The sequence below is a fragment of the Mesoplodon mirus genome, assembly GCF_964341445.2.
Source record: "Mesoplodon mirus genome assembly, chromosome: 6".
Taxonomy (NCBI): Eukaryota; Metazoa; Chordata; class Mammalia; order Artiodactyla; family Ziphiidae; genus Mesoplodon; species Mesoplodon mirus.
In genome coordinates this window covers 41,413,661-41,438,215 of record NC_138982.1, presented here as the reverse complement: position 1 = coordinate 41,438,215, position 24,555 = coordinate 41,413,661, and the positions used below count along the sequence as shown (strand labels likewise).

At 35.8% G+C, this 24,555-nt stretch overlaps 1 protein-coding gene across 9 annotated transcripts in view; it reads left to right on the top strand.

Annotated features, from left to right (window-relative positions):
• Positions 1 to 24,555, top strand: part of TP63 (tumor protein p63) — a gene marked incomplete at both ends in the record, with an annotated part of 209,989 nt that overhangs the window by 96,227 nt on the left and 89,207 nt on the right. For 4 of the 9 annotated variants that reach the window (XM_082624678.1, XM_082624677.1, XM_082624682.1 and 1 more), the window contains one exon: positions 16,509 to 16,550. The exons of 4 other annotated variants lie outside the window; for them this stretch is intronic. In XM_082624678.1, coding sequence (XP_082480804.1) covers positions 16,509 to 16,550 — 42 coding nt within the window. Of the gene's footprint in view, positions 1 to 16,493; positions 16,551 to 24,555 lie in introns of those variants that run through there. One more of the 9 variants, XM_082624676.1, reaches the window with a different exon arrangement.

Below are 24,555 nucleotides of genomic sequence, written 5' to 3'. Positions count from 1 at the left end.
GTTGTTGTTTTTCTTTAATTATAGAAAACTCAGGGTTAGTGAAGGTCTCAAAAGTTATCAGATCTAACCACGAAAGTAGGCTGGTCTTTAGCTCCATAATTACAGTATGAAAGTAACTGGCCTAATTTTAGGTGGAGAGGAGGACACAGATTCATCCAGTCTGTGTCCCCTGAAGATCAGAAAAATATCACTCGATATGGAAAACAAACAAAACAAACAAAAAAACAACCACTTAATTCATGGTTAGATATTTCATGTTTTGTTTAAAGACAAATTTGTTTTCTTTTAACAAACAGCATTTCCTTTAAAACAAATTTCATACTTGGCAGAAGATAAAAAAGAACTATATTTATTCAGTAGTGCCTCTGCAGACATCTTTCATTGTGGCCAAATTCTTTTGTGAGCTCATGGGTTGAGACAATGAAAGATAAAATGTGAAAGCAGTTGTATTCATCTGTGTGTTTGGGGGAAAGAGTGTGATCAGGAGACCCCACAGATGATTGCATGTATTACTTATTTGGCAATCTCAATCTACTGTTGGCTATGCTCATCTCTTTTCTTTTTCCCTCCCACTTTAAAGTTTGTAAAACACATTGTCTCATTTGACAGTTCTCACTATTACCTTGTAACTGAAGTGATGTAAGTGGCGGTATCCCCATTAATAAATGTGAAAATGGAGTTTCAGGTCTCTGCCAAGCCCACAGACTTAGCAAGTATCAGGACCAGGACTTTAAGGCAGGGCTTTTGACTTAGAGCTGCTGCTCTTCCAGCCAGGGATCAAATATATTCAGGGAAAATAATTCCAGAAAGTTCCAAAAAGCAAAACTTGAATTTGCCACAGAAGCAGCTATGTACACAGTGGTTACATTGTATTAGCTATTATAAGTAACCTAGAGATGATTTCATGTATATGGGAGGAAGTGCATAGCTTATATGCAAATGCTATGCCATTTTGTATAAGGGACTTGAGCATCTGGGGTTTTGGTATCCCTAGGGTCCCTGGAATCAATCCCCTGCAGATACCGAGGAACAAAGACATAGCACATCAGTCTGTTAATATGAAGGGCTGTACAAATGTTAGTAGATACTGTCATCAAATATATCCTCAAGACCCATGTCCTCAATTGGCCTTTTGGGTGCAAGTCTTTCTACAGAAAGGAAATAGACTTTAAAACTATGTATAAATAAGTCACTTGCCATGAGCTGAATTCACTTGCTTTAGCTTAATAGGTAGATAAGCTTTTCATAACCCCAAACTCTCTTCTCCCTCAAATCAGTCTTACTTCCTTTTTTATTTTTCAGCCCAAACCCAGGGGATGCTGCTCCTCTTGCTAGATGCCAGGTTTTGTCCTTTCAGTGTAAAGTGAAAACTACCTTCTACACAACTACCTGATGTCACTTTTTCCTCTCCTTGTTTCCTCTTAGTTTTGTCTTTCTATTTGCTTGAGCATGCTCTTTTCTTCCAAGCTTTTGTGAGGTAACTTTTCAATATACATGAGTACCCATTATACTTCTTGGAGTATCTGAAGCATCATGTCATCAGTTTTTACAGATATCTAACTTGCTTTTTCACTTAATTCATATTTCTTTTACCTTTTAGGAGGCTCAAACTTAAAACTGAAAAACTATTCACCAGAGAGAAACAGAGATTAACGGAGATTAACATTTACTAATACCTTCATGTGTTTATTAGAAAACCCATCATAGTGACCAAAAGTTAACAGATTTCAAAGCAGAACTTGAGGCAGCTGAATGGAGTCCATGAGATACAATTCTGGTACCCTTAGAATGCAAGCCGTGGCAACATATGTAAACACATTTTTCTCTTAGTTAAATGCAATGGGTAATGGAATTCTTTCAAATGATACAATACTAAGAATGAGGAGTGCCACTTCATATTCACAAAGTAGTTGCAAAGCTTGGGAAGCTTATTTTCCATCTTTGGGTTTTATATCATCTGTCTCTAAAATGAAAACTTTGGGCTATATGATTTCTAAAGTTTCTTAATGATATAATATTTTTTAGTTCTATTTTTACCAATGCTTAGAATCACTGCTCCTGTTGCCAACACTAAAAGCCAGGCATTGTCTTTCATCTCTTATCTTTAGAATACCACATTTCTCTCCAGAGAAAGTGATGGGACACTTTGTCCTTTCCCTGCTCTTCTTGCTGGGGCAAGAGAAGAGAAAGTGTGTCTACCTATAGTCCTAGGAAATAATGGGAAAAGGAATTATGAGCAAATTCTTAATTGCTTGCTAACTACTGAGACCCATAGTCTTATAGAAGAATAATGATGAAGAAATGGGTCCTTGTGTTTGAATCCCTAAACCATCTTGAGAACAAACTCGAATATCCCTTCTAGGCCAGCCCTAGCTTGGTTAGAGTCCTCCAAGCCTGTGGATCTGTTGGAGGACTGGTTTTGCTTTACAGTTCTAAATTTAAGTGTTAGCCCCAGATAGGCAGAGCACTGAACTCTCTAATTAGCCTTGCAGGTCAGTCTTTAAAGAAGTAAGGGTACATCATCTAGTAGTTTAAAATGGCATTCTGTGCATTGTTTGCTGAAGGTCAGAGGGCAAATGCTGTTGTGACAGTTGGGTGAACTTGGCAGGCACACTTCTCTGGAGGGGATGAGAGAGGGAAGAATAGTTGATGTTGATCTTTGGTGATAGTAGTGGCAGAAGACTGTCCCTTAAACTCTAGAGTCTCTTTGATATCCTTTCAATTCATGTGGAGATTTTCCATTTTTAATCCAAGGAATTAGAGAGATAGAGTCACAGGGAATAAGAGATGATCTAGCCCAAAACTTTATCTTCAGGGAAGATTTTTGCTTCCTTGTTTTTGCTTTTTAAATGTAAAAGCCAAATTTATTGAACCATAATTTATGTACAAAAAGGCATCCAAGTATGTGAATGAATCTTGACAAATGTATACACCTCTGTAACCGTTCCTTTTTTTTTTTTTAATTTAAAAGCCAAATTGATTGAACTATAATTTCAGGGACATTTTAACTCATAAATCATAAAGGCTTAGTTCCCTTAAGTATGAGAAAGATAAAGATAACTCGAGTCCACCACAGTCATATTCCAACATATCTCTCCTATACCACCTTCCATCTCCCATGTCCCGCCAAGCTCACCTAACTCCATCTTATTCTTCTGAATACATAATTTCATGCTTTTGTCTTTTGGCCCATACTTTTTTTTTTTTTTTTCATTCAGAAATGTCTCCTTTCTCTTCCTCCCAAATCCTTCTCAACCTTAAAGACTCAACTCCTTATCTTCAAATGGGGAATTAATCAGTCCTCCTGTATTTCCATAGAACTGATAGTTGTAACTTATCACTTAGTATTTATTTTAGTTACTAGTTTACATACGTTTGTAAACATATTAATTTTTTTTACATATGTCTCTTCCACTGGATCAGGAAGTCTGAGGACAGGTAATCTTATTCTTTTTTGAGTCTTATTGCAAGACCATGCACAACAAAAGATTCGGTTAATGTTAGACATGAAAAGTATATGTGTGTATGTGTGAAAGAAATAATATGGTCTCTAAATTATGATCTCAAATATCCCTTCTAGCATTATTGTACCCCCAATGGATCTATTATTTCACCTTAAGATAATAACAAATCAACTAATTTTTAAGCAGCTACTATCTATGTTAGCCCTGACTTTTGTTTTTCTATCTAGATTGCCTATTTAGAAAGGGAGAGGAAGTAATACTCAAATCTGACCATTTTCTCAGTGAGGTGTACCGACATGAATGTTTGACCTATTCCTCTCTAGAGTAACAATGGAGATAAAAGGGGAGGTGATCTGCAATTTGAGGATCATGCATGAGTTTTAGTTTACCTAAATAGTCTTCTAGCTATTGACTATGACTAAAATGTATTATGGTTGCTGAATAAAAATTGTAAGAATATGAACCATTTGAGGAATGAGGTGGGAGAGAAGAAGATGAATGTTATCTTTTAAAGAGATGCTCAGACTGAAGTATTGGTATCCTGGTTCGGTCATAATCCTACTCACAGATTCAGGACACACCACTTATACTGTCATTGACTCAGCCCTTTGACACTGTTACTTAAACTCTTTACCTCACAGAAAATCTATCTGAATTACGAAATCTAGTGCATAAAAAGGGATAATTTTAAAAGAGGAGCATAAGTAGTTGATTAAGATGGGAGTAGTATATATGTATTTCATTCACTGAGCAACTGAGTTATAAGTAATGCTTGTTTTATTTTCATTTTGTTGGGGTAGCTGCTCCATCTACTCCAAAGCATGTGTGTGTGTGTGTGTTTTCAGATTATGTATAATGACGTCTGACTTTGCACGTTTCTTTCTGTGATTTGAACACAACAACTGCACTGGGTTCCATTTGAAGAAATGATTTCTTTATTATTAGGAGGCTATTATACTGAGTATTATATTATACTGAGTTCCTCTTTACTTTTAAGCAACATATAGTTGAATCCTAAAGTCAGTGTCAGTCTTTGTTGGAAATTACCTAGAGTTTTTAGATGCAGCTCTCCTCTTGAGTCTTTTTTTTTCTTTCTTTAATCTCTTTGAGACAGCTGTTACAGAATTGTCCAGTTAATGATCAATGCAGATAATGTTTTCTTGCAAAATCAAACCAGTGGCCTCCTCAGGCCAGAAGATCTGGCTTAACCACTCAGGTCACGGAGGCACACCTACTTGGTTGCACTCCTTTTTAATCAAGCTGTGAATCAAGCTTGGGAAGCTGGAATTAAGTCAGTTCATTGTGTCTGTAATAGTAGGAAGCTCAGGAGATCAACATAAAGGGGAAAAAGCTGCTAAAGGGGAAAGAATATCTTTCGGAGTCATTTGTGGCAAAAGGACCGCTCATTTTTCCTGCCTAGCATGCAAACAAATTGATTTACTCTGAGGCTGAATTCATCCCCATTGTTAAGGTCTGTGTGTGACAGGGTAATCTCTTCGGTGAAAGGCAACTTGTATGGCACAGGAGCACATGCAGCCTTAAGCATAGTTTATGTGTGAATTTGAATATAACATTTAACCCCTCTGTCACCTGATTTCCTTATCTGAGAAGTGGGAGTAATAATTCCAGGCCTGCTTTGCAGATGTGTCTGATGGATCAAACCAGAATAGTCATCTGGTAAACAGAATTTGAGTGCCTATTCTGTACACTTCCCAAGCTGCAGAAGTGCAGAACTAAATCTGGCATCACCCTTGTCCTCATATTTTAGTGTGAGACTCGTGAAAACAGAATTTAAAAGCAATGAGATGAGATCTATAATAATATAGGTATCCATAGAATTGGGTAAAAATTAAGAGGCCAAAGTAACTGGCTGCTTAGAGAAGACAAGAAATGATCCAAAGGTGCTAGCACCATGCTGGGTACATAACAGGCACTCAAATGTTGAGTAAAATAGAGGAAACACGTTATATGGGAGTTGAAAAATGCATTTGAGTTTGCCTGTCTGAGAGGATGGAGGAGGGTGTACAAAGCTGCAGCATTGGGAAATATAAGATCTATTTGCTCTTAAACTACAATGTATGATATACATCCTAAGGCTCTTACTATAAATCCCCTAAACTTCTGCATCCTTCTTTGTCCATTAATAGGACTTTTTAAATAGAGGCACTCCTAGACAGAAACATAGACTACTTTAAAGCTGGAATTGATCATGGGATCCATACCACCACATTGTCATGTATGTACTCTTGATGTTAGATTTGGTTTTCCTTTTTGTTAAGCAATCCCCAGGGTTTACCTCCAAACCTTACCTATGAGACTTCTAATTCCATGTATGCTTTACTTTCTTCTGTATTCAGTCTCTGGGACAAAAATGACACCAAGAAGCCACTTTTATTTTAATGTTTTTATTATTTTTTTGGACCAAGGCTTATTGTACCCCACACTTAGAGTGAGTGGTACTTTTACTCTCATGGCCTGCTGTCACAGAGTGAAGATTACAGCAGGTGACATCTCTGTCTGAAAGAGTAGCCAGTGTATGCTGCTTTCCCAGTTCTGAGGGAACACCACAGTTGTTCATTCCTAAATTACTTTTACCCCTCTGCTGAAGGTGGTTAGGGACATCATTTATACTGGGTCCAGCTAGGGCCTCAGTCTTTCTTGTTTTCCTGATCATTTTGACTTCTTTTTAAAATGTAACTTTCCTTGTTTTATGTAGCATTTTTCTGACCAAACAGACATTATCACAACAGTTGCATGGTAAGAGTATAGTTAGTGTCCCTTAGAAGTGTATGGAGACCATAAGTGTGTGGGTTTATTTCTGGGCTCTCTATCTTGTTGCATTGATCTATGCATGTGTTTTTGTGCCAGTACTATACTGTTTTGATTACTATAGCTTTGTAGTATAGTCTGAAGTCAGGGCGCATGATCTTCTTCTTTGGCTATTTGGGGTCTTTTGTGTTTCCATACAAATTTTTAAATTATTTGTTCTAGTTCTGTGAAAAGCATCATTGATATTTTGATAGGGATTCCATTGACAGAAGAATGGATAAAGATGTGAGATATATTATATACACACACACACACACACACACATATATATATACACATACACATACAATGGAATATTACTCAGCCATAAAAAATAATAAAATTTTGCCATTTGCAGCAACATGGATGGACTTGGAGGGCATTATGCTAAGTGAAATAAGTCAGAGAAAGACAAATAATATATGATATCACTTGTATGTAGAATTTTAAAAATACAACAAAGTAGTGAATAAAACACAAAAGAAGCAGACTCATAGATATAGAAATACAAATTAGTGGTTACCAGTGGGGAGACAGAAGGGGAAAGGGGCAATATAGGGGTAGGGGGAGAAAAAGGGTTATTATGGGATTATATAGAATCATGTGTGTGAAACTTTTGAAAATTCTAAAGCACTATAGAATCTAAAGAATCTTTTATTCAATTAAAAAAAAGTGTATGGAAAATCTGAGACTGTCAGGCTGAGATAGGACTTTAGAAATCCCATAAGAATTGGCCAACCCTTTGCTGTACCTGTAGGGGGCTAACAAACAGAGGGGCTAGATAACTACTTCAAGTTCAGATAGGGAGTCACAGGGTGCATAAAGTAGAACTTTATATATATATATATATATTTATATATATTTTACACACACACACCATGTTCACATACACCACTTTTTCATACTTAGGATCTAGATGTAGTGCAAGTGTGAATAGTGCAGCAGAGAGGATGAGTGAAAACAGGGCTCCAAGAATGGCTCAGTTCAACCCCCATGGTCCCTGATACAAAGGTAGTGTGCACACTGGGGAGATTCACAGATGAGATCATTGAAGTTTTCCCAAAGTTACAAACCAGTGACTTCTCCATTCGATTGCCTGGTGCTATACTGTGTTTAACAGTGAGAGACATTTCCTATAACTGAAGGTGAGTGCAGAAATAAGAGAAAGACATTAGAACTCACTTTCTCTGAGAGTCTGAATTAAAAGAGACAAAATGTGATATTTCCCTGGAGTTCATCCAGGACTCCAGAGTAAGTGCACCTCCTTTTTATTTTGCCTATGGATTTTTTTTTTTTCCTGGAAAGGGTGGAGAGGACTTATGTAAGAAAGAAAGCTGAGTTGCCTCAAAATACAGCCTCCAGGAAGAATGAGGCATCCCCTGCCTAACCTATATTCCTGCTGAGGAGAGAAAAAATCAGGAACTAAAAGTGAAGCTTAAAATCTCCAGCTTGATAGAAAGATTGAATGCTTGATAGAAATCAACTGGTCTATAAAATCAACTGCTTTCATCAGCTCTTTAGAAAGGAAATACTGCAAGGAAAAGATGTGAGATATAAAGTTGATAGAGAAGTTGTCTGTCTTCATCAATAGTAAAATTTAGATCATGGTTAAACAGAAAAACGTGAACACCAAGGAGACTAGAATCACAGTAATATAGGATGCGAAATATGTAGCAAACCTAAATCCAAATAACAGATTAGAAAACTGCAAGATAGATGGAGAAATGTCCTGCTTCAGGTAACATAATCAATTTACTGGCAGAGCCAGAACTTAACCCAAAGTCCATGACTCTTGGAACAATATCCTTTCATGCATGATCCTTAAAGACAAGATGGGTTGATTTCCCTATAGTTATTAGGTAGGGTAAATTATTTAAAACCTATTATCATATTGAAATATATCCCAGTATGGAAACAAGGAAAGGTGATGTGTTATGCAATTAGCTTGAGTGAATATTTGTTGATTATCCATCCACTTAATGAAAAGGACTAACTCAAAATGAGAGTTGAGACCTGGACCCCAGGTTTCTGCTGTTGATTCCAGTGCTCTTTCCACTCCTCCAAGCTGGCAATTGACTGTATTGTCTATGACCACTTACTGCAGCAGCAGCTATTTGGAGGGTATGGCAGTAAGCAGAAAGGAAAGGAATGAAATACAGTTTTAATCAGCTTATCTATTGAAATACTAGAAAATCTAGTGTTTAAAAAATAAGAATTTTGGGGCTTCCCTGGTGGTGCAGTGGTTAAGAATCTGCCTGCCAATGCAGGGGACATGGGTTCGAGCCCTGGCCCAGGAAGATCCCACATGCTGTGGAGCAACTAAGCCCTTGGGCCACAACTACTGAGCCTGCGCTATAGAGCCTGCAAGCCACAACTACTGAAGCCCATGTGCCTAGAGCCCGTGCTCTGCAACAAGAGAAGCCACCGTGGTGAGAACCCGCACACCACAACAAAGAGTAGCCCCCGCTCACTGCAACTAGAGAAAGCCCACGTATAGCAAGGAAGACCCAACGCAGCCAGGAAAAAAAAAAATACAAAAAAAAAAAAGAATTTTTGGAGGTATTTAGTAGCATGTCCAGACTACAGATATGAATAAATAAAAGGATAAAAGGGTTCTGAAATCCATTTAGAACCTATTATAAACTAATCACTCCTATAGGTTGGTTAGGAAGTTAAATGTTATAGGGTGATATTTTGATTTTATAGATGAAGGTTAAAGAAGATAAGTAAACATATCAATATTCAAATACAAGTCGGTGTCATTTAAAGATCTGCACTTTCTAAAGATGATCAACTAATGGGGATGGAGATTAGTATGTTCATTTAAATAAATAATGTATAATAGCAGTAGGAGAAAGTTAATTTTGTTTGTGCATTTTTACTCTAAAATATTAAAAATATAGAAAATAATTACAGTTGCTAATGATGTTGTGGCAGGGTGAGCTCTGTTTTATATTGATGGTCTAAAGAGAAACTGGTATAATATCTGGAAATCAATTTAGTAGTATCTATTGGCCTTTAAAATATTTAAATATCTCATAATCAAATAATGCAACTTCTAATAATGTATTTTATTTAATAGCATAGTACACTATTTTTTTTTTGTTGTTGTTGTTGTTTTTTTGTGTGGTACGCGGGCCTCTCACTTTGTGGCCTCTCCCGTTGCACAGATTCCGGACACGCAGGCTCAGCGACCATGGCTCACGGGCCTAGCCGCTCCGCAGCATGTGGGATCTTCCCGGACCGGGGCATGAACCTGTGTCCCCTTTCTCAGCAGGCGGACTCTCAACCACTGCGCCAGCAGGGAAGCCCGTGTAGTATAGTTTTGCTTTAAGATTATAGTGTTAAAGAAAAATAGAAACAAATCAAATGCCCAATTAGTGGAAAATGGTTAAATTAATTCAATAGCCCTATATAGCAATTTAAAAACATAGGGTTTAATTAAAATACCTGAGTAATGACCTGAGTATGTAATCATATTAACAGGTTAATTTTTAAAATAACTATATGCATACATTTATACAGACACATATATACATTTTAAACAAAATATATCTTTAATATGTTCTATCATATGTTCAGTTTGTAAAGCACACGATTATATAGAATATATATCTTTGGAAGAGAAAATACCAAAATTTTAACAGTGGTTACCTCTAGGTTCTGGGATAAATGGCTAAGAAGTCATTTTTATGTAATAAAGTAATCAGAATTTCTATTTCAATATATATAATACTAAACAGCAAAGAAACTTGGAAAATATATGACAAATATGTCAAAGAGTTAATATCTTTCTTAATAAAGAAAACACTACTACTCCAGTGAGGTAGGGATTGGAGGGGAAAGCAAAGGACATTACTAGATCATCTAAAGAAGGAATGCAAAGAGCTAAGAAACATATTGAATTACATTTAACTTTGCTCACAATCAAGGGGATTCATATTAAAATAAGAAAATGTTTGTTTTCATTTGTATAGTTGGAAAAGATCATTCTAATACTGTGGTTCTTAACCTCATACAAATGCAATTTGATTCAGCCCTTTGGAAAATAACTTGATTCTGTACCTATCAAGTGACTTAAGTTCATAAACTTTGACCCAGTACTTTTAGATGTAGGAATATTTAACATGGGAAAATGCTCATAATACCATAATAACTAAATATATATATATATATATATATATATATATATATATATATATATATATATGTTTAATATAATCCAATTTTGCTTACAGAATATATACATAAACATAGAGAAAAGACCAAGGAAACTTTTAGCAATAGTTCTCTATGAGTGTTATACTTATAGATAGCATCTATTTTTTTTTTTTATTTTTCAGTTTTGGGCTCTAAATATCACATTATTTTTATAATCTTAAACTTTTAAGTGCAAGTTAAAGATAGTATGAGAGATGATCTTATTTCTTTGCATATGGACACCTATTTACTTGGACTGTTTTGGATCCCTTCAAATCTTGATTTCACCATTTAGCATTTATTTGCATATCAGTATTTTCATTTTTATCTGTAAGACAGGAATAATAACAGCACATACATCACAAATTTTTATGAGAATTAAATGAGTTTGATATATATAAAGTGCTCTGAAGAGTATCTGATCCACAAAATATACAAAGAAAGAGAGAAACTAAACCCTGTCTACTGTGTTACCTTCTACTTGAAGGTTTACAGAAAAAACAACAAACAAACAACAACATTATATATATATATATATATATATATATATATATATATATATATATATAGCTTGAGTACATCTATAAGATTTAGGGCAGAACTTGTCTCCCCTTCTGTACCTAAGAGGCTTACTCATCTTTCAGAGCCTCACTAGTGACCCTAAAATGGATGTGATTTTTTTTATCTTGCTTTGGAATTTAGCTTTAGACTTAAGAGAAAATTGATTTGGTGAATTAATTTAGTGGCCTTCAATAGCATCTACAAATGCTAATTCTTACCTATCTGGAGCAAGAAAGGAAGGAAATTACTTAACTAGAGAAAGATTAGAGCTGTGAAAGTTACTCACTGTGTCTTGCTGGTCATCCTTTGACTTTATGGTGGGTGGTATTAAAATGATCTGATTGATTTTGTTCTGGGGCAGCTTGGAAAGTCCCAACATTTCTTAGCTTTCACACAAGCTCTATAAAACCCCAATATTTTTTGCCTGTTGCTGGTTTATCATGCTGACAATTTTCCTTCTTGACAAATAATTATTGAAGATTTGACATACTATCCTTGGGTTGAAAGCATCATTTTTCTCTCTCTTCTATTGTAATTAGGTGCTGTTTATTGATTCATATAGGAAAGGCATCCATGTCATAATAAATACTTTGGGTAAAGAATCCATTTTCAACTTTCTGTTTTTTTTCTTACAGAGTTAAATTGTTCAACTGGACTTATATTCATCAAGCTTTTAGACATGAAATGTGATATGATGACCAGAAGTGTACTCTGACCTCAAAAGTTCATAGCCTCATAGGGGAGACAGACAATTATACAAATTTTTTCATTGTAAGGTAGCATTTTATTATTATTTTATACACATTCATATAAAATAAGAGAAGACTGAACTTCAACTAGGGAATTGGAGAACTCAGATTCATTGGAATAATTTGAAAATGTTTCAATTTATCAGGTAAAGAGAATAAAGGCATTTCAAACTGAGGGACCAGATTGAGCAGAGGGGCAGAAATGGTCAGCTGGGGCCAGCATGTATCAAGCAGGGTGGAAAATAGGGATGATGAGGCTGAGAGGGTAGCTTGGGACCAGCCTGTGAAGAAGGATCTTGAGTGCCTACAAAAATAATTGGTTTTGTCCCAATGGCATGGACTCATCCTGAGGAGTAACATGATCATAGTTGTTCTTTAGGAAAGATAAAGTGATGGTGAGGGGCCTCTAGAGGGAGGGGAGAATGTAGAGATATTGCTAGATATTCATTTTCCTACCTCATTCAGGTAAATTTTTGGTGAAAGCATAGAGGGTTGATAAATTTAGAACCAGGCATATATTCTTTCTTGGAATCTCAACTGCTAATATAAAAACAAGTCCCCAGTCTTTGTTTACTTTAATAAATGACTAACTAAGCCTCTTCTAACTTCTCTGTTCTCTCAATTCAATAGAACTAGAGTCTTCATGAGGCGAACCCACTAAAACACTTATCTCCATTTTTATGGCTTCATGAAACCTAAACATTTCCTTGTTCTCTATATTTACCCCAAGCCACAGGGGGCAGGCGTAGATCTGAAAGACAAAATTGCGTCCACTTTTTACTTCCTAGAATTTTATAGGTACCGTGTTGTTCCCGACCCAAACTTACATAGTGTGGATTAAGAACTTCAGACAAGTATTTTCTGTGTGCTGAAGATTTATATACTTGCTTAACTTTCTCACATAGAGATATAAAATGGAGACATTGATATTTGGTATATTATAAAGATTGCATGTCAAATTAGAGAGAAAGAATTATTCAATAAAATGATGAAGATAAGTTATATTTCGAGTGGAAGTGTATCTTCATTTATTTCTCATACCAATACAAATTCTAGAGAGTGAAAAGATTTGCATATGAAACAATTCAAAAACCGATAATAATATGGAATGATAATACTACTGAAGGATTTTATAATGTTGGGCTGGCAAAGGGCTTTCAAACTATTTTTGAAAAGTAATAAATCATAAGAGAAAAATGATATGATAAATTCAGTTATGGAAAAAATAAAATTCTTCTACACCAAAAAGCAAACCATAAATCCATATACGAGTTGAAACACCAGAAACACACACACAGGAATACACACAGTGGAAAAATATTTGCAGCACTTATGATAAGGGTTAATATCTTTAATATACAAAGAGCTCTTATATGAGTATCTGTTAAGAAGGATATTCAGCAAAATTTTAATAGTATTATTTCAGGAAAACATACATGTTAATCTTACATCTTGAATGACTTCTCCTTCCAATGCACTAGATTTACAGCAGTGGCATTTTCATTCAAGGGATAGTGCTGACCCCTGATTCTGAGGCCATGAAGCTTTGAGGAATTTGAAGGAAATGTCTGGAAATGAAAAACTGTGAGCTGTGAGTCAAGTTAAATAAAGTTGTTCTGACTCCTGAGGACTTGGGAAACCTACTTACAATCTTTGAGTTTGTTTATTTACCTATAAAATGGGGATAATAATACCTACATCATTAGGTTATTAGAAAAATTAATGCATATTAATAAACCTTTGAGATCCAAGATAAGCATTGTTGCATGGCGAATACAGAGAATGTTTGCTTGTCTCTAACCTTTTGCTTAAATAAATGCATGATGTTTACATCAGGTATTCACACTAATTCTGAAATCAAACGTTATCAGATGTACTTTGATTCACTCTTTTATGAAAATGTTTGTGCTAAATTCAAATTTAAATGAATTAGTAGCTATTAGTGAATTTAATAGGAGGATATCCTAGAGCAAAAAACATGGATTTTCCCCCTAGTACATTGTACCTTTTTCTTTATGTCATTTAAGCATCTTAGTATCTGTGCAATTCAACTGCTTCATTGTACAGCTCAAAGATCAGCAAACTGAGGTACAAATATCCCAGCAAAATAAGAGAAATGTAAATAATCCTCTAAATCACTTCCATGAATTCTGGACAGAGACTCTTATCTTTATAATGGTCTTTAGAAATCATTTAGTTCTGCCTCTCATTTCACAAATGAGGAACCTGAATCCAGAGTGGTTAAATAACCTGCCTCAAGGGCATAGAATCGGTAATAGTTCCTGTATCTCCTAGTTACTCCTGTAACCCCCAGTCCAGTGCTCCTTCCCCTCAGGTACCCAAAACACACAAGTAGCCTCAGCAGATTTATCATATCTTACATGTAAGATACACGCATTTTAGATTTTGGTAGTTATGTAGATAGAGATCATAGTCTGACTGGCATGTGCTGAAGGCTAAGGTGGTAGATAGAAGGAATTTGATCTTTTTAATCCATCACATTCTGCTGGGAATCTTTTGACTTTGCGAAAGATGAAATTTGTTTACATTTGATAGAATATCATCAACATCTGAAATTGTGGACCTTAGATTTAGGGGTTCAAGTGGTTACACTACTCTATTTGTGTAAAAAAGAATCCAATAATGACTATCTGGGCAGTTGTGCTAATGGCATTTACTCCAGATTAATTTCCAAACCTGACTCATTCAGAACTTCCTACTGGGCTGTAGAAAATACAGATGTAGGGGTTGTATCCCTGGAGAGTCTTATTCAGTAGATACGGGGCCAGGTCAAGAAATCTGTTTTTAAAAAGCACCCTGGATGATTCTCAGGGTCATCCAAGGTTTTGAACCACTTAACTAAGCACAGCTTTAAGGAAACACCTAACTGCTTTCTACTATTGACTCAGAAGCTGTCAGTGGGTGTATAATTTAAATTCATGGAACAAATAATGAAATTGCATTTTTCAAGTCATTTCTTTTTTACTTTCTTTCTCTCTCTCTCTGTCTCTCTTTTTTTTTTTCTTTTGCCTTGTAGCTACAGCTTATTTGGTTAATTACAAGTAGTAAGAGGTCATCTTTCCAATATTTCAGTGAAGAAATGAACATTTTGTCTGATATAAATTTGTAGCATTAGTGTTTTCATATTCTTGGACACTTGAGATCAAATGATATTACTGAAAAATTTTTGCAGAAAAAGAAACATTCTTACCAGTAACTTAGGGGCTAAAAAGTAAATATCACCCCATGATCATATTATCCTTTATGTGCATGCATTTTATGGATGTAAAAAGTGAAGTAAAGAGGAGGCAAATGCAAGGTCATGAATGTATTTGCACACTTTATTTTTAAAGTTTATATACGAACATATTCTGGCTTCTAATTTTCGTCTAAATTTTAGAATAAATCTAAATATTAACTCACTGTACAGATATCTTTTCCAGTTATAACTTTCATGCAGGACAGGGAATTTGTCTTCCCAAATGTGGGGAGAGGAGTGACGTTTAGATATAAATCTAACTGAATTATGTAGAATACTCGACAGCAATGAGCATATTTTAGTGGATCGCACAATAACCATCAGTGTGCATTTCAACTTCACTAAATCATGGTAAGAAAGGCCAGATTCTACATGAATGTTGTCATATATTTATGTAAATATATTTTTAAGGCAAAAGCTAACTGGTCTTTCAGACTTCAAGATTTATTATTTTTATTAGTAATTACCTGTTTATAAAAATATTATCTTTGAGCATTAATAAAAACTAGATACGGTAGAGAAAATAAATATTCAAATAGATTAGCTATTGTATTGATTCTATGTTTCAAGAAATATGATAGAAAGAATCAGGTTTTTTTTTTTAAAGGCTTTTTAAAAAATGGGCACTTTCCCCAGGATTTCTATTTCCTGTACATAATGTGGATGTTTGTTTGTTTTTACAAGTTAACAGGACCAATGGTTTAAATTGTTATTGAAACATGCTCTGGACGATCAAGTGGCTTATGTTAGCATAGCTTTGCGTGAAACCACTGGCGTTTCTCTTGGGAGAAGAAGTTGAAAACCCTTCGCCTGTCAGGCAGTGGATTTTAATTTTTATATTAAGGGCATATAAGCAGGTTTTCCCCAAATTTCTAACTGTAATCATTCTTGAAACTCGACATCTAAGTTTAAAAAGTGAAAACAATGAAACAAGACTTTCAAAAGCTTCCCCTGAAGTTTTACTTTTCAGATGCAAAGTGTAAAACAACTTTCTGAAGTGTCTTCTGTAAGTCCTGGTGGTGGTATGGTTTATAGTTTGTTTGGAGAGATTTTGTTTTCAGGAAAGAGTGTACTTTCTTATGAAAGAGACAAGGGAAAGTTTTACCTGTCTCTCTCCTGTTTTTTTTTTTCCCCTCTCTTTCTTTCTTTTTCTTTTAAAGATTGGTGATAAGGAATTCTAACTACTTAATGAGATGGGAGAGGCCTCACTCCATTGGAGTGGAGGAGTCCAGGTGGAAGTTGATGGATTGGACAGGTAAAGAGAAGAGTCCCGCCCCCTCATGCCTATAGTTGGGTATATATTAGGGAACCTAGAATTATGTACAGAGAGAGAAAGACAGAGAGGGACTTGAGGTCTGTTATCTTCTTAGTAGATTCCTACTGTAAGGGTCTCAGAGGGGGTGGGGGGTTGGCAAAATCCTGGAGCCAGAAGAGAGGACAGCGGCATTGATCAATCTTACAGCTAACATGTTGTACCTGGAAAACAATGCCCAGGCTCAATTTAGTGAGGTAAGGCTTTTAGATTTTAGCACTCCATTTAGAGATGCTATTTCATTTCTATTTTTTAAATAAAAGCTTACATATTGGTGGTTCTTGGTCACCCAATGTAATGTTTTTGCAAACTGTGTATAGGAATCTCTTTTCTTGGTTAATATTTTCTGTGGAGACTGTAAGATTTTTTTTTTTTAAGTAAAAGATGAAACAGTAGGAGAAAAGGGAAAAGAAAAATTTCTGGGTGATGTTATGTATTTGAGGAAGCCCAATATTCAGGAGTTTATAAAATCACTTTGTATAAGAACAGACTGAGAGAGCAGATCACATTCTGCCAGATACACTGAACTGACTCCTCTGTTGGGTATTCATGTATCAGTAAGACAAATTAGTTGATTGTGTCTCAACTCAGTTAAGTTCTCAGTTCTATCTTCAAACTTCATCCTAAAAGCAAATGATGCTTTTTTTTTTTAAGTAATCAGGTGGGATTTTTTTAAGCCATCTTCATTTTGAATTCTGTCAATCCAGAGACCCACCTAAATCCTAAGGGGACTTCACTCAAGTCCCTATTGTCTGGTGATTGACTTCGACTTTCACTGTATGATGATAAAGTTATTTTGGAGCAATGCATTATTAAATATTTATACATGCATACATGTAAATGTATATTATAGCATATAGGATTTTATTTAAGGAATTGATGTTTGCCTCCCTCATCTCTCCTCAACACGTTTGTCTCAGGGATTTAAATCTCTGAAGGGATAAGAAAAAAAATCCTAAAGAGACTGTAAGGCTTTGAGGAAGTTTCCTAAGGTTGAGGGAGGTCTAACAACAATATTAGTTTACATTCCTCAGAATAGGGCAGCTGTGTTGACACTAATCAGATGAGGGGGATAATGCAGTGTGGAGAGAGCTAGTTCAGTGTTTCAGATGAAACTGTTTGCAGGTGAATGCTTGGAAAAGTAGACTGTAGTACTCAAATAGAGCTCCTTAAAAATCAAAACAAAGTGTATAGTACTCGGACAGACAGCACAAGGAAGCGTCCCCAACAGACAACAAAGCAAGGCCAGCACTATCACATATTGACCACACTATTGTCTAGACACCTGAACTATGTAAATATAGCAGGGGAAATATCGAGTTATCTAAAGAAGGAAAAGGAAGTGCCTATTTTCCTTTAAAACATTCAAGTAGCCTTGCTTGTCCTCAGTGGAGAAACTTGAGTTTCTTGTTTTTGCTTTAATATTGAAAGTTAGCTTAAAATGTTACTAAGCAATATTTTTTTTTTAAAAAAATGGAGGTAACTTCTATGATTATCTTGTTTCTATTTGATCCAATGTTGTCCAGTTTTGATCATTAAAAAAAAGATCTGTCAGTCATATCATATCTGACTGTGTTCGTGAGATATTTCACGTGCAGTCATTTATAAACAGGCTGGGATCTCTGTGTGTGTAAGTAAAAAAAGGTTGAAGCAAAAGTTGATTTAGAAGTAACTAAGAAAAGTATGAAGTTGATGTAAAGTAGAAAGGAATGATTATTTCTCATAAAAGGAAAAACATTGCATGAATACTGTGATGAGAAGGTATTTGTAGGAATGACTGCCTTTTATGGAGGTAAAAGAGCCAGGCTGTATGTGAGAGTACGACATACTCACAGTGAAAGAAAATACCTTTACATGAGTCGGTGTTTTTCAAAACTTTAAGGGATATGTGATCAAGAGGCAGTAGCTCTCTGTTTTCTCTTGAAATGCTGCTAATGTACATAGAGGCTACTGAAGAAGAAACATGGCGGCATTTCTCTACCCTCCTGTGTCATTTCGTGTATTTCTATCATGATTTTTATATCTGTCTGCTAGTGTGTGTAATATGCATTATCTTCATGGCTTCATTTCCGTTCTATTGCTTAGACCGGTTTTCTTTTCTGCATAGGGTTATCTTTTAATAACTAGCCCTTTGTATAAATGCAGTTCTACATGTAGGTATATGAAATGCCTGGGACCACAGGGCCCTGAGAATCCAGAAATTTCATACACAAGTTATAATGCTTTAGCATTCACCTTCTGGTAACATTTATTAATAACTGTCAATATGGAATCAGCCATTTATGATTATCACATAAGAATTGTTAAAAAATGGTCAGATTAAGAATAAAAAGGCATGTCACTCCCCGTGAGAGTGAAAATTATTTGAAAGCCATAACCTGTTCTCTGACTTCAAATAATTTTTTAATTTAATTTGATAGCAAATTCTTTGGATTGGTAACTCAAAAACGATATAAGAACACTGTTCCTCCCCTTTCCCCCTTTCCACAATTTTCCAGTTCTTTCCCCCAAGCAGAGCTGAATTTGGGAAAGCTGTTACTGAACAGGAAAGGGTCCGGAAGGGAGGGGAAGGTGAGCAGGATATAACAGGCAGGGCTTAAGTTTCCACCCTTGGGTTGCAATGAAGAGGCCTCAAGCAAGCACCTTTCCAGTGCGCCAGGCTGGAATGATACAGCCTCTGGGATTGGTCTCATACTTGGAGAGCGAGGCACTAAAGAAAGGAAATGGTTCATAGATTAAGTTTTAGTTCCATTTTCTTGCCAGAAAACCTGGGCTGTGTGTGTGTGTGTGTGTGTGTGTGTGTGTGACAGATAGACAAAGAGACAGAGAGAGAGAGAGAGAGGGAGAGAGTATTTGAGAGCCCTCAAACTCCTCCTTAGAAGAATGACATTTTATTAAAAATCCCCATCTGGGCTTCTGTATGAAGATGGAAAGGTACTTTGGTGAATGGGTTACAACATTCATGACTTCAACTCATATAATGAATCACCTCATTTTACAAATCAAGGTTAATGATTTCTCTTTTTGTAGTTGAGAGAGCTATAGATACAAAAATGAGTCCCTGTTTACTTAACTTTTTCTCTTTAGACAGAAATACACTCTAAAAAGGGCCACTGTGATTCATGATAAGTGCTCCAAAAAGAAGTTTCCGTAAAGAACTGGTATGCAAATCTAGTTGAGAGTAAGAAGAAAAGTGCTGAGGCAGCAGTATAAACTCTGAGTGTTCAGGTCATTGCCAATTAATTGACCTCTGGGCCTGCATTGGCAAGGAAAATAGTCTTTCATGTTCTAATACTGTTTCCAAAGGCTGACTCACATTTTTTCCCATGGGAGTGGTTTTTCTCTTTATAGTTAATAAATGTATTCTTTTCAGCTTTCCCAAGTTGCACCTCTGAGATACTTAGCACCATAGGCAAAATCACAGTAGGTAAGAAGCAGAAGCAGCAGACTTAATTCGGGTGTCAGCCAGGCTACGTTCCTCACTCCATGCTGTGGTCTTAGATTGCACTACTTGTTTTACAATTGGTTGCCCGCAAGCCCAGAGGGGACTGGGAGAAAGAGATCTTAGATCACAGATCATAGATCATACTTTCCTTCACTGTTATTGGAAAAATGAGTGGTGATAATAAATCACTTATCCTTTACCTAGATAAGGAAAAAGCATGTTTGGTTTGTTTTGTTTTCTAGAAGAGCAGTGATCCTCAACGGGGGTGTGGAGTGTACAGTAGGAAGTATGAATGAATGGCTGGTTAACTATAGTAATCAAAAAAATATTGGTTGTTCTTTCATCACACCATATACATTTTCTGAATACAAAGTTTGTTAAAATTTTCTTAGACAATAAGCATATACAGAATTTGGTTTCTTTTTATTTTATCAATTGTTTCATGTATTTTATTTTTTCCACTTTGGAAAATTTTTTTGAATTTTGTATTTTTTATACAGCAGGTTCTTATTAGTTATCTATTTTATACATATTAGTGTATATATGTCAATCCCAATCTCCCAGTTCATCCTACCACCACCACCACCACCCCAATTACAGAATTTAGATTCTATGTTCTTCCTATTAAGGGAGGGAGTATATATTTGAGGTCATGAGATTTTATGTTTATCAAGGAAAGATATGGGTCAAACAGTTGAGAACTATGTTACCACAGTGTACCCAAGCTTTCTTTTAGGTGCATGTAATTACATTGGGAAGGACTTGTGCTTGTGAGATAGAGAGGAATGGATAAAAATCCTCCCTTCACAGTAACAGTGTGAAATTAAACTTTTCCTCTGTTGAATACATTTTAAACTTCTAATTGTTTTATGTCAGTAAATAAGGAAGAGAGAACACAGATACCCAAAAGACACCTCAGTGAAAAATGACTTGGTTATTTCCATAAACATCTTACTGTCTTGAAAATGAAAGATTTTCCAAGTCCAATGGCCTGAGAATTTTCATTTAAATATACGATGAGCAAAAAGTCAGACGACTGATACAGCGTCATTGTTCAGTGTCAGTTTAGGGAATGAGTTGCCTGTGAAGGATATCCAGTAGGGTTGTGGATTTTGGTTCTGGAAGAGAATGGATTGAAATGTCAAGGTAAAACAGTTGATACAAGAGTTAAGTTATAAATCTTATTCCAGATCTTCTCTTAAGAACACAATTTGGAGGCACAAGAGAATAGGGACCTGTGGCTTATTAATGTGTTATCTCTATAGACATTTTATAATTTTCACTTATACCTTTAAGTTGAAATTTGTTAATATTCATGAGGAGTAGTATTGAGGAAGAGAAACTTAGGTTAGAAAAAGGACTATAGACTTACTCTTTGTAGATAAATGTTAACTGAGCATCAGTTATATATAAGATGGTACATAGGATACAAAAATGAGTAAGAAAGGGTTCCTACACTGATAAGTTACAGTTCATGGGGGGAATGAATACATACAGTTATAATTAATACAGGAGAGATCTTAAGTGTCATATGAGAAATGTGAGCGAGATAATATAAAGGATCAAAGAGAAAGAGAGTATCTCAAAGCAGGAGGATCACAAAAGTCTACATGTATATGTGTGATGCAGATTCACTTGGAAGGACAAGTAGAACTTTCTAAAGTTTTAGAAATAAATGAGGGAAGGGGGACTTCAGGTGAAGAAACAAGCATCAGCAGAGGCACAGAAGTAGGGTGAATACTGGGGTACTCAGAAATGTCAGATAGTTCTGATGGAACTGAAAGTATGAAAGAATTAGAAAGTAAAGGTAGAATTGCAAGGTAGAGTGGCTCACGGAGCACCATAACACATTTAATATAGTGGCAATGATAAACCATGGAAAGGTTTTAAACAAAGGAATGGTGTAATTGGGGCTGCACTAAGGTGCACTTGGTGGGGATAAATGGCTTTGTTCAAGGCTGCCTAGAAGTATAAAAATGCATTTCTCTGAATTGCACATTGGGTGCTCATTTTGTAAGAATATCCATCACTTCTCTGGAACCTTTGGAAGGGTAGAAATGGATTGTTTCTAAAGTCTCATGAAACTTGTGTTTTCCCTGCCCGTAGCTCTCTTTAATAGCTATGGTTCCTGCCATAGAGAAGTTGGGAACTATTGGTCTTGGTTTGTCCCTATTTACTCCTGTTATTTAAGTGTAATTATTAATAGTACCCAAAAGTATTCCACTTAGAAGATAACATGTATGGTCATCCTGTAAGTAAAGACCCACTATTTATTTTATTATATCTCCCCACTCCCCACCCCAAAATAAAAAAAAAGTAGTATATATTTGGTTATAAACTAGATACAGTGTCTTTGATATCCCAGCCACAAATCATTTAGATTATTCCCCTTACAAAAAGGAGCATTTCCTTACAACTCAACACTTATTGAGAGCTAGTTAAGTGCAGTCATGGTGCTTATGCCAGGCACTGGAAGGAAAGCAGAAATAAGTAAGTTGCAAGCCACTAGCCTCTGAGAATTCACAATCCTAGTGTGTACATAAGGTATTCATAAGTGACTCCAGTTTAAAACAGAATGTGGTAAGAGACACCAAAGGCTCTCAAAGACAGCGAAATGGGTCAAACCTGCTCATGACGAAGGTAATATTTCACATAGTTTGAGAACTAGAATTTAGCCACAGGGAGAGGAAGGAAGGTCACTCTGGGTAGAAGGTAGAAAATTAATAAAAATACAAAGAATAACTGCACAGGACCAAATGAAAGAGCATGCTATATTGACTTGAAAAGAGAATGTTGATTTAAACTGTGATCTATATTTAATATGTATGTCAAAATGGAAAGCTTTTATAAGAAGCAGCAAATAAAGATGACAAGGGCTTTTATCTCACTAAGAGCTAGAACCCATGAATATTCTGAAAGCATGGGCAGTGTTCAGAATTCGAGATTCAAAACTTTTTCTACATGCTCTAGGAGTGACAAGTGTCATCCTGCAAGAAGGGAGAAAAATTAGCCCAAATGATTGCTTGGTCTGGGCAAAGTTAGTTGTATCCTGTTCCCATTCCTTAGACCTCTATAGAGATAGATAAGGTGTCTCACTCTTACAGGGACTTGGTAATTACATTCTTAAAGTAATCAAAGCTAGGAACAAACTCTAGACTGATTTTCTATGTTAATTAGGATTAACTATACTTATTAAATAGTCATCTTAGAATCAGGATGAGAAAGCTCTCTTCCCTGATCACTGCTCTAAAAGCAGAGGGTGATCCTGGAGCTAAATGTGACACAATATGCCAAGTATGACTTTTGTTCAAGATGAGAAGCCCAACTGAGAAATAATAGAGCAGACCTAAATATGAATGTATCATTTAAGAAACAACCCCCCAAATTTACCCCAAAACAATAACGATACAAAATCAAGATCTTGGTATCACAAGTTTAAAAATCTTTGCCATAAATTTGTCAAATTTCACTTTGGACAAGGATATACATTTTCATTTAAGATTTGAACAGAAATATTGGGGGAAGGTATGTCTTTACTTCTCTTCATATCATCACCTTCCACAATCTCCTTCATCCATTTCACCCAGGAAGAAAATGTAGGCAATTTAAAAGATAATGGTGGGGTAGGCAAGGGTAGGTTCTTGGGGAAGGTAATTCAGTCACTTGATTTAAAGGCAAAGGGAGTGGGTAGGAAGGAGAACGATGCTCTATGATAAATGAGGGGATGTCCAAGATTGTATCTCTTTCCTTTCTCGTCCTTACCAAACTTAATCCTCTTCTAACACAAAGTGAATTTTGTTGAAATGTGTTTTGTTCTTCCTGTAACTCTGCAAATATTAGGGGAAGTAGTGAAGTTCCACAGATGACCCTTTTGTTATACAACCTCCTTTGCAGAAAAAATTACTTACCTGAAATGTCTGTAAAGTCTTTTCAGAAACAGTACTTTATGCTTCCCCACACTTGATATTTTTTTATTGGGTCTGATATTGTAGCACCCCTATCCTATCCCCAAAGCATTCCTTTCCATTTTCTGCAGAAAAAAGTCTTAGAAAGTTCTTCTTTCTAAATTTATTTCATGTTTGAAATAATGACTGACTTTATTCTGTTTCAGTCTCTTTTCCAAAGACATAGTAAAATTGAACCGTCCTGTAAATTCTGAGATAGCTTCCCCAGATAGTATTTACCTGTCAATGTAAAATTCAGTAACTAGTGTTAAGATAAAGCACATGTTGATTCTAGCTAAGGGAATAACTGGCAACAATAAAACATTTTTGGAATGTCAGTGGATGTGTGTAGAGTGTAAACTGATATCTTATGCAAAACTTGTGATCTGAATTGCATGTTGTCTGTGTTTCTTAAATGGGACAAAAAAAAAAAAGATTTCCTTATAAAAGCTGAAAGAGGGAATTTTGAGTCAAGCTGTGGTGTGTTGCCAGGGGCGGAAATTTATGAAACACTCTCATCAGCTCTTCTGGAAACACTACAAAAGAAATAGTTCTACTTTCTTATTGCTGCTAAAGCCACTAATAGGTGCAGTTTAGTATAATACCCCTATGAGCATTACCACCCCCAAAGTGAGCTTGCCTTGGAAAGAACTCTGTACAGGCATTTTCTTTTTCCTTTTAAGCTTGCGCAAAACACCCAAAGGGGCCATTTCCAATCCAGGCAGCGATCTTTCTCAAGTTCATTCTTTCTCAGATCACAGAGACAATGGGGAATATGCCCTGTTTACTCAAATCAGTCTGGATTAGTGTCAC